This window comes from Macrotis lagotis, chromosome 4 (genome assembly GCF_037893015.1).
Source record: "Macrotis lagotis isolate mMagLag1 chromosome 4, bilby.v1.9.chrom.fasta, whole genome shotgun sequence".
Lineage (NCBI taxonomy): Eukaryota > Metazoa > Chordata > Mammalia > Peramelemorphia > Peramelidae > Macrotis > Macrotis lagotis.
This window is the reverse complement of record NC_133661.1, coordinates 176,296,383-176,311,403: the sequence shown is the minus strand read 5'-3', so window position 1 is coordinate 176,311,403 and position 15,021 is coordinate 176,296,383. Positions and strand designations below refer to the sequence as shown.

At 34.1% G+C, this 15,021-nt stretch overlaps 1 protein-coding gene across 1 annotated transcript in view; it reads right to left on the bottom strand.

Annotated features, from left to right (window-relative positions):
* FBN1 (fibrillin 1) overlaps window positions 1–15,021 on the bottom strand; it is a 306,997-nt gene that overhangs the window by 30,677 nt on the left and 261,299 nt on the right. Inside the window, exons 48-54 of the mRNA XM_074234744.1 lie at window positions 14,608–14,727; window positions 10,962–11,087; window positions 5,777–5,926; window positions 5,106–5,171; window positions 4,684–4,800; window positions 3,360–3,479; window positions 52–174 (exon numbers count right to left, since the gene is read on the bottom strand). Of these exons, the coding sequence (XP_074090845.1) occupies window positions 52–174; window positions 3,360–3,479; window positions 4,684–4,800; window positions 5,106–5,171; window positions 5,777–5,926; window positions 10,962–11,087; window positions 14,608–14,727 (822 nt within the window). The remainder of the gene's footprint in view (window positions 1–51; window positions 175–3,359; window positions 3,480–4,683; window positions 4,801–5,105; window positions 5,172–5,776; window positions 5,927–10,961; window positions 11,088–14,607; window positions 14,728–15,021) is intronic.

Sequence of the window (15,021 nt, the reverse complement as noted above, 5' to 3'; positions counted from 1 at the left end):
GTGACAGGGGTTGAAGATCCCTGCCTCCATAACCTCTGATCAGTCTCTCACCTTTGCACATTCTCCCATCTTCTCTAAGAACATAACCAGTAGGACATTTGCATTCATAGGACCCATAAGTATTTACACATCGGAAAGCACAAAGCAGAGGATTCTGAGCACACTCATTGATATCTGTAGGAGAAAAAGATAATATAATGAGACATAAATATGAACAAAAAGAAACTTGCTTTCTTCATAAATGAATAGATTGACTGAAACAAATTATTTTTTCCTTGCATAAAAAAGGGTTTTATTTCATTTTTTCTTAAATTAATTTTTTTGTTAGTTCTGAACTGTCTTGCTTCCTCCCTCTCTATCCATACTAAAAAAAAAGTCACCATCTGACATATGTAGCTACATATATATAAATCTATACATTTATGTAAAAGCACACTATGCATACTTCTATTTATCAATTCTTTCTCTGGAGTTGGATAGCATCTTACTTCATAGGTTTATTGTAGTTGGTTTGATTACTTAAAACATTCAGAATAACTTAGTCATTCACATTCACTCTTTAAACAATACTGTTGCTATTGTATATAATGTTCTCTTTGTTCTGCTCATTTCAATCTGCTATTAATATTTTAGTACATATAGGTTCTTTTCTTTTTTCTCTGATCACTTTGAAAAACAGACCTAATTGTGATATTTCTAGGTCAAAGAGTATATACAATTTTATGTTTATCTGGGCAGAATTCCAGATTATCCTCCAAAATGGTTGGATCAGTTCACAGCTCTACCAACAGTTAAATTAATGACTCAATTTTTTCATATGCTCTCCATCCTTTGTCATTTTCCCTTTTTATCATTTTATTCAATCTGATAGATATAAAATGATACCTTAAAATTGTTTTAATTTACACTTTTCTTATCAATTAGAACATTTGATTTCATCATCAAAGAACTGCCTATTCACATCATTTGACCATTTATATTGGGTATTGACTCATTTTTATAAATTTGATGAAGTTCCCTATATATTTGAGATAGGAGAACTTTATCTGAGAAATTGTCTATAAAATTTCCTGCATTTTCTGATCTTCTTCTAATATATTGGTTTTACCTGTACAAACCTTTTTTTAATTTAATGTAATCAAAATTATCCAATATTCAGATTGTTTTTCTATACAGAAGTCTGATCAGTAATATGTTCTATATTCTTCTAATTTATAATTTCTCCCTTTATATTTAGGTCATATATCCATTTTGACTTTATTAAATGGTATATGGAATTGGTCTATACTCAATTTCTGCCAGACTATTTTGCAGTTTTCCAAATTTTTTTATCAAAGAGTGAAAATTTAAATCATTATATTTGTCAAACACAAAGATTTTGTAATCATTTACTATTATTTTATGTCTATTTGTTTCTATTGATCTACCTTTCTATTTCTTAGTAGTTTCGATAATTATTTTCTTACAAAATAGATATAAATTTGGTATTGCTAAATCTTCTTCTTGACATTTTTTCATTAATTCCTTTGATAGCCTTTACTTTTTGTTTTCCCAAGTGAATTTTGTTATTTTTCCTAGATCAATAAAATAAGTTTTTGGTCATTTAAATGGCAAGACACTGAATAAATAGATTTCCTTGAATCCTACTTTTTATACTAACTTTGGCCAGTTAAGAAAAATTAATACTTCTCTAATTCTCTAACTCTGACTTTATTTGTATTAAAAACATTTTATAATTATGTTCACATTGTTCTTGGGTTTGTCCTGGCAAGTATACTCCTAAGTATTTTATAGCTACAATGAAATAACTACAGTTAGTTTAAACAGGATATCTCTTACTATCTCTTCTTGCAGGATTTTATTGGTGATATATAAAAATGTGTGTTTATTTTGTATCCTGCTACTTTGTTAAAATTATTGTTTCAACTATCTTTTTAGTTGAATCGTTAGGATTTTCCATGTATATCATCATATCATCTTCCAAAAGAGATAGTTTTATTGCCTCATTGTCCATTCTAATTCCTTCAATTAGTTTTTCTTATCTTATTGCTATGGTTAGCATTTTTTTAGTGATTTTTTTTAACAAGGTAATGGGCTTGAGTGACTTGCCCAGGGTCACATAGCTAGGTAATTATTATATGTCTGAGACAAATTTGAATTCAGGTCCTCCTGACTCTAGGACCAGTGCTCTATCCACTGCGCCACCTAGCTGCCCTGTATGGCTAGCATTTTTAATATAACACTGAATATTTGGTGATAATGGGCATTCTTCTTCACTCCTGATCTTATCGGGAAGGTTTCTAGCTCATCCTCATTACAAATTATGCTTACTGTTGGTTTTTGGTAGATGCCTCATATCATTTTAAGGAAAAACCCATTTATACCTGTGCTTTCAAGTGTTTTTAACAGGAATGAGTGCTGTAAAACTTTTTCTGTAACTATTGATACAATCTTTTGTTACTGATATAATCAATTACATTAATAGCTTAACTTGTGCTAAACTGTTCCTGCATTCCTAATACAAATCCAACTTGGTTACAATATATAATCTTTGTGTTATTTTACTGTAGTCTCCTAAGCTAATATTTTATTTTCCCTGATCAAGCAGTTTTTACATTTCAGGGGGTCCACAAAAGACAAAACTGTATATATTTAACCTGTTATCTTTATCATAGTATGATTAATATATGTGTTAAACACAATGACATCAAACCCTTTCACATTCACTCTCTATTCCTTCCCTACTACTTTTCTTTTACCTGGCAAAAGACTTACCCAACCACTATAAGATTCCAATAATATTTATATTGCATTTTCAGCATGAGAACCCCTAAGAAAACAATCAATGCCACTAGGTAAGCAGATAGACACAAGGTCTAGGATAAGTAGAAAAGAGAGAGAAAAGATATAAAGGGAGGGAAGGGGAGAAGAAAGGAAAGAGAGGTAAGAAAGGAGGGAGAATATAGAGAATAAAAGATGAGGGAGAGAGAAAGGGAGGGAAAAGGGAAAAGGAGGAAGGAAAAGAGAAGGGAGGAAAGAGTGAGGGAAGAAGAAAAGGAGTAATAAATAATAAAGGAATGAAAAGGATAGGAAAGAAGGAAGTACATAGAGAAATTCAGGCACTGTGGTGTCAATATCATGAATCTCTTTAAGAAATATCAGGTGGGCAGAGATTGTAGAGAAAAAGGACAGTCAAGACTGTCATACAGGCTATATTGAACTGTATAGGAACTCTATAGGATAAAGGAACTATGGGAACACTAAGAACAAAATTCTTTTGTGCTTATGTGGATTAACTAATACAAAGAATGACATTAAATATTAAGATAAATGAATGAAACAGAGAGACAGACACTCACCTTCACATGTCATCATTGGACCCGGCTCAAATCCTTCCTCACAGGTACATTCAAAACCTCCAATAACATTCTTGCATGTTCCATTTCCACAAGGATTACCCACTGAACATTCATCAGTATCTATGAAATAACAAGAACACATTCAAGAAATGATTAATTATAGTAACAGTAAATTCAATTTATATAATGGCATTCATCTTTAGAATTTTGTGTGGTTACACTGTATTTCATATTCTGATAGCAAATCAACAATCACTAAAGTCTGAGTGTGAAGGGATTCCCCAAAGTTTGAGGATCCTATGGCCCAAAAGGGTGAAGTGACCTGTGAAAAGTCACACAGAATTTGTTTGTGGCAGATTGGAGATTAGACTTTGATTCTTCTGATAACTAATTCAGTGGGTTTTTGTCCTTCTTTAATATATACATGAACACTTTATATTTCTATAATTTTAAAGGTGGAAAATATATCAATATGGAATTCTGAAATGGGTTTAATTTCACATACCATCTCAAGCCAAGTAGATGAAATACCATAGGCTTTTCAGGCAGGCATTCTTTGATTTTATAATTAGATGGTTTAAAAATAAGATATTTAAATTGGGTATATAATTTTGAGTTATACAAAATAATATATATGTGTGTAAGAATGAAAATGTCAATATTAATATTTTGAATTTTCAATGATTTTCAATAAAATCTTCTCCTTGTTTTCATACTAATAATGGCTAACAGTTTTATAATTTTATATATGTGTGTGTGTGTGTGTGTGTGTGTGTGTGTGTGTGTGTAAAATCTAATTTTACCTTCACAACAGCCTCAACAATAGTGTTATTATTATCCCCATATTACAGATAAGGAAAATGAGGCAGACAGCAATTAAGTGACTTGCATAGGGTCATACTAGGAATTGGCTCAAGCAGAATTTTGATTCAGATCTTCTCATACACACATACACACACACACACACACACACACACACACATATATGTCAGTCCAAAACTCTATACTCTACACCAGAAGTGTCAAACTCAAGGGCTCAAAGCTTCCTAATGAGATAGGAACTAGATAAAAAAGTGATTGGGAAGTGTTAAACAAAATAAATAAAAAACAATACATAACAGATAATGTTGATTTGAGATTTTATAAACCAATATGCAGCTAGCAGAGATCTATTTCTATTGGTGTTTGACATTATTGCTCTATACCAAGCTGCCTACTCTTAATAACTAATCTTGTTCAGGTGACTTATGTTGTTAATTCTTGCTGTATGATTTTAGTTTTACATTTTGAAAATTTCCACAGAAGAATATAGCTCATTACCTACCTACACACTCAACTCCATGGAGGATATACCCAAAAGGACACTCGCAGCGGTAGGAACCATCTGTATTGATGCACTGGCCATATTTGCAGATATCAGGCTCTTTGCATTCATCCATATCTTAACCAAAGGAGAAAGAATATAAATAATAGGATGGGAAGGGGGCTAAAGGGGAAATGTGTAGCATTGATTCCAACATATATCTTCTGCTTTAAAGTTCCAAAGTCAATGAGAAAAGATTATTTATGATTGTCTTCAATGAAAAGATAATAATGTCCCTAATTCGATACTAAAGAGTTTAATTTCCCAATATTGAATCATGAGTGTGTTGTAGGAACATTCAAACAATTGTGAAAAAAGAACAGGAAAAAACAACTGTCAGATATTATAAAAAATTAATGACAAGTCAAATATGAGACACTTACCAATACGAGTGTCATCAGGTCCAACAATGATACCACTTCCATATGGGCAGATTTGACGAAATGCCTCTGTAAAAGAGATAAGACTGCTTGTCATGTGTCATTGGACAGTCAATAACTGCTTCATTGTATAGTTGATAGATATATTTCTGACAATTCTAAAAGGATTAAGTTGGTTTTTCCAATAAAAACACTTTAAGTTCTTTTGCTATATTAATCATGTTAAAAACTGGAATTGGGTGTTATTAATCTTTACATCGCTTAAGGAACTATAAATGTCTGAATAATGGAATAAGAATCTTTTTTTCCCTAAGCATTTTAAGATTATAGCCATGGATATCTAAAGAGACTATAATGAATATCCTACCCAATGTATGAGTTAGTAGAGAAGTCTAGAGCTGCCTGAGGCATAGAGAGATTAAGTGATTTACCTAAAGTAGTAAGAGCTATCTATGTTGGAGGTCATGCTTTGAACCTAGTTTTTCCTGACCTGAGTAACTCTTTTATACTATGCCACAATACCTCTTGGCTTTAATGAGCTATATAATCAAACTAAATAAGCTCATTTCCCCCAGGGTAAACCATTTCTCATTGTGACTGACTGTCTAGCCTACTTTCATGATTAGTCTAAGTTGTTTACTGCACAAGAAATAAGACAGATTATGAGGATATACCATCTGGCTCAGTAGGACACAGCTCACATGGATCTCCCCAACCTTCTCCCTTTAAGGCACAGCAGCATTCTTGTTTGGAGTGATTTCTGGATTTAGGTGATGAACATTTGCCTCCTTCAAACTTTGCATAGCAGTAGCTCATTCTCAAATCTGCAATATAAATTCAAGAATCTTTCAGCATGCTCATGCAATGTGCTTAAAACAAAATTTAAAAATTTAAAAACAATGTCATATAGATTTACTTAGGCAACTAATAATGATAATACTTAGTTTATAGTACTATAATAATATTCTTTATAGCTAATAGCTCCTTTAAAATTAAACTTTATTACAGAAAGATAGGGAATCTAGTTTTTTACTAGAGACTGGACTTGTGATTTCACTGGTGTATAAATTCCTAAATGATTACAATTCATAGTCTCAGAGAGTTCCCCAGAGCACTTAGAGTCACATAGTCAGGACTTGAACCTAGCTATCCCTGGTTTTGAAGCTGGCTAATAAGCTGCATATGTATGAAAAGATAGCATTAAAGTTGACAAAAATTATGTGTGTACTAGAAGAATTTAGTAAAGAAATCTTCATTATTTCTTCTTTTGATCAACCTCCAGTATTAGTCTTATAAAAATAAAATCTGTCAGTTTTCAAAAGTGACAGTTTTTCAATGGTTTCAATATGGATGTTTTGTCATGTAAAAAGAGCCATTTATGAGCACTTGATAGCTCACACTAGACTCATTTTGGACAACATTTAACAAGACACATAAGGTAAAGAGAGAAATCCTAGATTTGGGATGCCATACTTTGGGTGACCTAAACACAGGATTCAAAATCAAATCCCAGACCCCAAGCATCCAGGTAAGCAGACAATTGACAATTTTGCAGCACAGCAGTGATATTATAGTCAGCTATAGAAGCTTTCTTGGGTGCAAGATGAATGCTGTGCACCTTATGGGATTAGAAAATGCCCTAGGTAATTTGAAGTTCTAATTAGGAGCTTTGGCTCAAATGACCAGAAAGCAGACATACAGAATAACTTTGCCTTTTGAAAGACCAAATTACTTTAATTTAATCATTATTTCTTAATGTAACTATTATTTCTTAGAGAATACTGAATCTAATTCACATAAAATACCCCAACCCCAATTTTTTGACATTATTTTGGGAACTGATTTTTTCCCTTTCTTATAAAGTATGGTGACTTTACAAAGTGAAATAATTCTAGGGCTGAAGTTATATTTTTCCTTCAAAATTGACCCCCCCCCCCACTGGGGCAGCTAGGTGGCACAGAGGATAGAGCACCAGCCCTGGAGTCAGGATCACCTGAGTTCAAATCCAGCCTCAGACACTTAATAATTACCTATCTGTGTGACCTTGGGCAAGTCACTTAATCCCACTGCTTTGAAAAAAATACAAAAAAGAAAGAAAAAAACCTGACCCCCCACTTCACCATTCTCTAAGCCCTTATATTAGCAGAGGTTAGAGGCTAATTGTAGAATTAGAAAGAAATACTTTCAAATATGTCCTGTGTACTTCTTGCCTTTTTCCAAGTGTTATCTAAACTACTAATCTGTCCTCTTCTAGCTTCCAATTTAGTTAACATAATAACCCATGAACTTTACAAAGTACTATATAAATGTTAGTTATTATACAAGTTGTCCATTACTTCCATGTCTATTTAGGAAGACTCATTTGATTTAGTCTCTAACACTGTAATGAAAAACATATATTCTACTTATATGTGAGGATCTTAAAGTCTAACAGTCAACTGAGTTGCCAACGTTTACAGGTAAAAGAATCAAGAGATAATAGTAACTGAAATTTACAAAATACTTTAAGATTTGCTAAATGCTTTATTACAAATTCTCACTGAAATCTCATCACCTTATGAAGTGACTACCACAGGTACTTCATATATGAGATAACTCAGCCTTATATAAATATATCCTCATGGGGTGCTTGAGGTATGCAGGGAGGGATGCTAATCCCTTTTCAGGGCTACTCATACTTTGGGATCCAGTTTCACACAAATCTCACCTATGATTCCAAGAAATTGTAGCATGTACAGTGGTCACACCCAATAAACTGTCTGAGTAGATGGGCTCAACCAGGTTGAGGGTAACCAACAAGTATCAAACCCATAAGTGATTGAGGTATATATGCTCCAACCATGTGAAGACTTTTTTTCTGGTAAAATGAGTGGATGAGAGCAGTTTGTTCCAACAGTCATGAAGGTGACTGAAGCAGGTGCTACAGAGACCTCAAAAAGCTAGGTCAGACATCAAAGATGCCAGCATCATCAGAAGCATTCTGGGTCATTACCAGTTGTCTAGTCACTGAACTTTTAATGAACACAGTTGACTCAAGGCTAATAACTGTGCAACTCTGCCTTACTTAAATCCAATTTACAAGTAAGTCAAGACATCACTCATGATGCTCTTGGTCTTTTTTGAAAAGGATGGATAAGTGACTTGCTCATGTAAACAAGGAGTGCCAGGGATGGCTTTAGAGCACAGATATCTCTTGTCCACCAATCTAGTGTTTTTTGATGTTTGCCCTTCATTCTTGAAGAAGACTATGACATCAGGGAGGTGAAGCCATGACAAGCATATGAATAGAATTTAAGTGAGGGGGTGCTGAACTAAGTCATCAGTCTAAGTCACTTTCTCCTCCAGAGCCAGATATGAATCAGGATGACTGGAGATGGAGCCAGGATAGGAGGCAATCGGGGTTAAGGGACTTACAGAGTCACACAGCTAGTAAATAAGTTTCAACGATCTGAGGCTGGATTGAACTCAGGTCCTTGTGACTCAAGGATCAGTGCTCTATCCAATAATGCTGCCTCTTCATGGCTAAGGGTACAACTTTTAGACAGATAAACTGACTTTACTGGAATTGGCTGGATAAAGTGTTGGTTTCCTAAGTGACTTCTTTTTGCTAATTCTGACTTTTAGCTCCTCCAGAACTATTAGACTTATTTCTATCTTATTTCATCTCTAGTGTTGTAGGGGGATCAAGGTAATGCTTATTAAAAGCTACAAGATTTTATCTTCCAAAGAGTTACCTGAAGGTCAGGTATTAACTACGTCTATACTAGAACAAGAATTTATTACATATTTGAGGAATTCCAATAACTTGGTTGTGTGTAACTTTTTATTCTGATTTGTCTTCATGACTTGATTAATAGATAGGACTTTCACTGAATCTCCTAATTGTATTAAACCTGAATTTTGGTCTAAAACATACATACAGATTTCCATATTTAATGCTAGTTTAAATTTTATATCCACATACACAGTGACAGAACTCATAGAAACCTAAATGGATCAACTAATGGAAGAAAATACTATCACCCTTTGAGCAGAACTTATTTAAGAAAGCTACTCACTTTTCTGATTTCTAGATACTAGTGGTTTATTTTAAAATTCTCCTTGCTTTCTTATTTATTTGACATTCCATTGTCACCTTTCACATCCTACCCAGCATTTTTTAATAAATTTTTTTTCAATAAAATCATCCCTAGTAACTTGAAGACTCTACTCAATTTCTTCACTGCTAGAGGTCACATTTAAAAATGGATTTCTAGGCTTCTGAAATTGTCTGCTGGTTTCTATAGTTTCTTTTGCAATCAAAAATGTGAGCCTGGCTTAGTCACTTCTTAGTTTACATTGTTGTAATGTCCATGTACACACTACATAGGATCACAAATCATTTAATGTCATCTTGACAATGGGAGCAGCAGCTCCTGATGCTTTGGTCTATGTTCTTTTTGTTTTCTGTGTGAGTTTCACGTATTGCCTTGCGGTATTTTTTGCTCTAAATGGGTTGTTTAATCAGAGATGACTTTTATTTGAGAAATAGCTCCATTCCTCATTCAGTTAAACTGTCTATAAGGGCCTCACCCCAGGTGTTCACATGGACTATTTGTGTGCAACTTGTGGTCTGATCAGCCACAGTCAGACACACTATAATTTGTCTCAAACATAGTGATGTCATTTTGTTCTTCAACAATAAAGAACAGGAATCAACCAAGGACCTCACCAACTTCTGTAATTTTATCAAAACTAAGAGAAGTCATTTTCCTTGTTTGCTTTCTTTCTTTCTGGCTGTCTTCTGTAGTTAAGCCCATAGAAGGGCTACTCACAGCTGGTATTATTCTTTCTTCAGAGTTCACTTGCACTGTGACAGTGCAGCACAAATTGAATTAATGGCTTAAAAGTTTCCCTTGGCTTGCCACATTGATTTACTCACACCTGGCCTCTCATTATTCCCTTTTCCAACAAAGGCCTTGTTGGTAAAGCACAAAGTGAAGGGGACAGGCTGGCATTTATCTGGTATATTTTAGGTTATATGGACAGAAAAGAACTCAGATGATAAGCCAAAAGCAATTAGTTGATGGTGGTAGGAATTAAAAGAACCTGTTACGATTTCTTTTCTTTTTGGTTTTTTTTTTGGTAAGACAATGGGGTTAAGTGACTTGTCAAAGGTCACACAGCTAGATAATTATTAAGTGTCTGGGGCCCAATTTGAACTCAAGTTCTCCCAACTCCAGGGCTGGTGCTCTATGCACTGTGCCACTAGCTGCCCCCATTTCTTTTCTTTATTCTTGGTCTGACTACATAATGCCAACATCACTAGTTGAAGAGTAAACATTTAAATAGATCAGTAATTTGGTACTACATAAGGCAAAAAACCCTATAGTTTAACTGAATTATTTTTAACTTTTCAATAAAATAAGGCAGAAAATAAATTTTAAAAACTGGTTAGAAAAACTGATTTCATGTTCTGTACATTATCTTAAAAAATCAAGTAATCCTCTTTTTGGTGAAGTCACCTAGTAAGTTAGGAAAGATGATCCAATAAGTGAATTTTTTAAAGCTAGAAATCCAATGCAAGTGAGAATTTGAAGAACCTGTCCAAAAAGTTAATATCTGTGTTAACAGAGGTGAAGAAATCTTAACTTCTGGTATTCTTGGAGTGCAAATAAACCCCAAATTTTGAGAAAGATAATTATTAACCTCAGACTATCAAGTAAACACTGCAATAAGGAATGATTAGTAGGTAATTCTTGATGAATGAAAAATCTCTACCTTTCTTATTGCAAAAAGACAGAGCTGGTTTGCATTTCTCCTAAGATCATAGCAAACAAAACAGGCTAATGAAATGATAAATCCTTTACAATCACTTACCTTGGCATCTTCTTCCAGTGGAGGATAATGAAAAACCTTCTGGACAGAGACATTTGAAGCTGCCTGGAGTGTTACTGCAGGTGCCCAAGGCACAAATTTCTGGCTCTTCTATACACTCATCAATGTCTAAAAGAGTTAAACACAAATCAGATTATTTCTAAAAATAATCAAAATATCACCAAAATGTCAACATGAAAAAGTACAACAGGCAACTTTATTTTGATAATCTTCTGATAATAAAATGATGAGGATTCAAAGACTTTTCAAGTGCTTAGCTTTTAAAAGTCAGCCTTTCAATTCTCAGTGTACAAAAGAGAGACTAACAAGATCTTCTTAGGACCGCAATGAGATCTCTCTTCTAGCAGTCATTGCCATTCATCATATAAAAGAAGTAGCACCATACAATGACAGAACTGAAAGAGACATTAGAGATTCTGTAGCCCAAATCAAAGGCTAGTTACAAATAGCTGAGGCTCTCAACCCGATATTCTTTGGACTGCTTCAAAACAAATATTCATGCAAATGAAAATAAATGATTAAGATATTCCATGACTCCAAGGATGCATCTGCCTTAGGATCATGTACAATAGTATGATGTAGTGGATAGAGATCTAATCTCGGATTCAGGTTAACCTTGGTTCAGAGTCCCATTTCTGCCACGTGCTGGTTGTGGGACTTTGAATAAGTCACAGTCTAGGCAGTTCTCTGAGACATTAGTTCTAGAAAAAAATGCCAAACTATTGACAGAAGGAACTTCCACATCCTGAAGAACCACAGAGCATTGAAATTACAAATATTTATATTTAGAATCTTATATTTTGGAATTAGAAGACAATCTAATCCAATCTCCTCATTTTTTCAAGTGAAGAAACTGAGCTCTAGAAAAATGAAGTCACATCAGAGATCTTTCTCTTTGTTGAAAGTCAAGTTGCTCAAAGTGTAAAAACACATAGGTATTTGTACATGGGCTGATTTTCCTTTGACCATTAGGAAAAAAAGTCAGATTAAGGAAAATGGCAGTGTTACTGATACAGGACAATGGAAAGAACTGTGTTTTTCATTCACTTATATCATTTTCTCATGTGGGAATAAGGGGGTTGGACACAGTGATATATATGTTCCCTTATAGCTCTCTTTTTAGGATCTCAACAACCCAAGGAAGGCTCTCTTTACAAAAGGAACAAGAAAAGGCATGCAATCAAGTGCAAAGATAACTGGATGTAGGGAGGTCTCTGAGCACTACTCATTCCTCAAAGGGGTTTCTTGGAGGCTAGTACTGAAAGACTCCCTCTTCAGTTATCCTTCCTGAAGCTTTCCATCTACTTTTCCCACTATTTTCCTGATAAAGAAAAAATAGCTCTAGATCTTCTAGGTCAAACTTTTTAAAAAATGTCCTTTAGACCTCTTCTGAAGGTTCTAATACTGAAACTTAATTCTGATCCATATGAGGATCATAGCATCATATACCTAGAGCCAGAAGGGATATTAAAGGTAATCTAGTCCAATTCCTTAAATTACAAATGAAGAAATGGAGGTACAAAGAAGTGACTCCACTAATAAGTGGGTTTCCTGTGCATTGTGGACCATTTTTCTTTCCATAATGAAATGATGAGTCCCACATACAGAATGTGTTCTGCAGACAGCTCTAGGTCATATAGCAGGGTTAAGAAACACCTCAATGTTCATGCTATGGTGCTGACTGCAGAATGGCACTTATACCATTAGAACATACATTGTCTTGTGGGTTATTACAAAGTTTAAGCCAGAGTCATATACCCTGAGGAAGGATTCCCATCTTTGTCTAGTGAAACACAAAGAATAGCTTTTCCTTGACAAAACAAAATTTTATAGCATCTCTGATGGCCCCATGTGTACTACAGTCCAATATGGTAATGACAGCTGATGAGGATGATGAAGAGGCTGGGTAGTATGCAAGTGCCAGTCATATGATTTACAGCCAATTACCAGGCTTTTGGGGGTCTCAGTTTCTTCACTTATAAAATGGAGTTTGAATTAAATATAAGCTCCATGGTTCTCTCTAATTTTTATATTCTAAAATTCAAAAGTTAATTCTAGCTCAGTCATTCATTTGTTATGTGAACCTGGTCAAGTCTCTTCTTTTGGAGTCTGTTTCATCATTTGTAACCTGAAAGTACTAGATCAAGGGGTTTCTAAGGTCATCTCTAGCCCTATAAGTCTCTAGATTTCATGATATGACAATACTTTTGATGACAGTAATATTTGCTTCCATTCTAGTGTGAGTACCAGTCAACTGAGTCATGGTATAGTAACACGAAACTTAAATATAAAGGGATTTAGCAATATTGTTTCGTGCAGGATCAGAAAAACTGCCCTCACTCACAGAGAAAAGTCTAACTACTATAAAATGTTTCAAGTAGCATTTTTGGCCCTAATCTTTGATGGGTTGGCCTTTTGGTTACATAATCTGTAAGCGGGAAGAAAGGCTGAAGAATAGATGAATTTAAGAGATGTTTAATGAAATAATTTCTCTTTTTGTGTATTTCCCTTCTGTTAACTTACATGGAATCAATGGCCTCAATCAATGAGGACCAAAGATCAATAAATGATCAATTTGACGAACTAAAGCATCCTCTCAAACTTAAAGTAATGGGTTTTTTAAAAACATACCTTACATATTCATGAAAAATCTCTTATTAACAATGCAGCACTACTGGATTATTTAAGTAGTATTTTTCAATTCAATAAGTAAATATCAATAAATGTTCATTTTTTTATAGATTAAAAAAAATCTTCAGGCATTTTCAATGAGCCTTAGCGGCAGAGTACAGTGCAAAGGCTTGGTTCTGGAGTCAGATGACCTGTACTAGGCTATCATCCCCTGCCTTACTCCCTGAGCTTTTAGGTTCCTCATCCGTAAAACAGGAGGCTAGACTAGATTATCTCTAAGGTCCTTTAGTAGCTTTAAATTAGGGTATCCTATAATTTACTTTTCCATCTTCAAAGCATTAACAATATTTAAACCACTTCAATCAATATACTATTTCTGAATGCATTAACCTTAAAATATCTAATGAATGCTAAAATTTATATCTGCACCTTTTCCATGAGCTGCCTCAATGTACCCTGAAATGACCAGCATTCATTTACTTGATGCCATGACCATAATTATAGATAGAGCAGAATGGTAATAGAAAAAAATTAGAAGGAAAACGTAGATGTTTTTGGTTTTCCATTCAAGAATGAGAATATGACAGCACTATTTCTGGACTCTATTTCCAATACTTATCCCTCAATGCCTGAATTGATCTCTTTCCTCCTTTCACTTATTGACCTTCCCGGCTTCCTTTAAATCTCAGTAAAAATCCCATTTTTTGCAAGAAGTCTTTCCAGATTTCCTTGATTTTAGTGACTCTCTCTGAGACTACCCTCAATTTATCTGGTACCTGTACACACTGCTCCCATTAAACTATAAGCTCCTTGAGAGCAAGGTATTCTTGTTTTATGCCTTTTTTGTATCCTTTTGTATCCAATAAATGCTTGCTTACTAAATGATATCATCTGTTTGGATCTGCTTATGAATAATCCATTAATCTATAATCTATGATACTACTGTAAAAATTAGAAACTAACTACTTTTGCTTTTGTCAGTTGATGTTCCTTGTACCTTCACAGTTGTCATTTTGCAGACTGTATCCAGGAGGGCAAATGCATCTATAAGATCCATCCAAGTTCTGACATGTCCCTGGTGCACATTTTCCAGGATCAGCTAGACACTCATTTATGTCTGCAGGGAAAAATGGAGGCCATTAACTTGATCTAGGTAGATTCAAATACATTAGAAACAAAATGAAGATAGTTAAAGCCTATGAAACTTTTGCTACAAAATCTCACCTTCAACTCTATGAAAGTTATCTTTTTTTTGACTCAGCAGCTTCTAAAAAGTTCATGAATCTGAAGCATTTTTATGGACTTTTTATGTCTATAAAATATTTCTAAAATAATATTTAGGAACCTATTTCAAGAATATTTTTGGAGAAAATCTTTCTGAATGTAAGTATGACTACTTACTTTTTTAAAA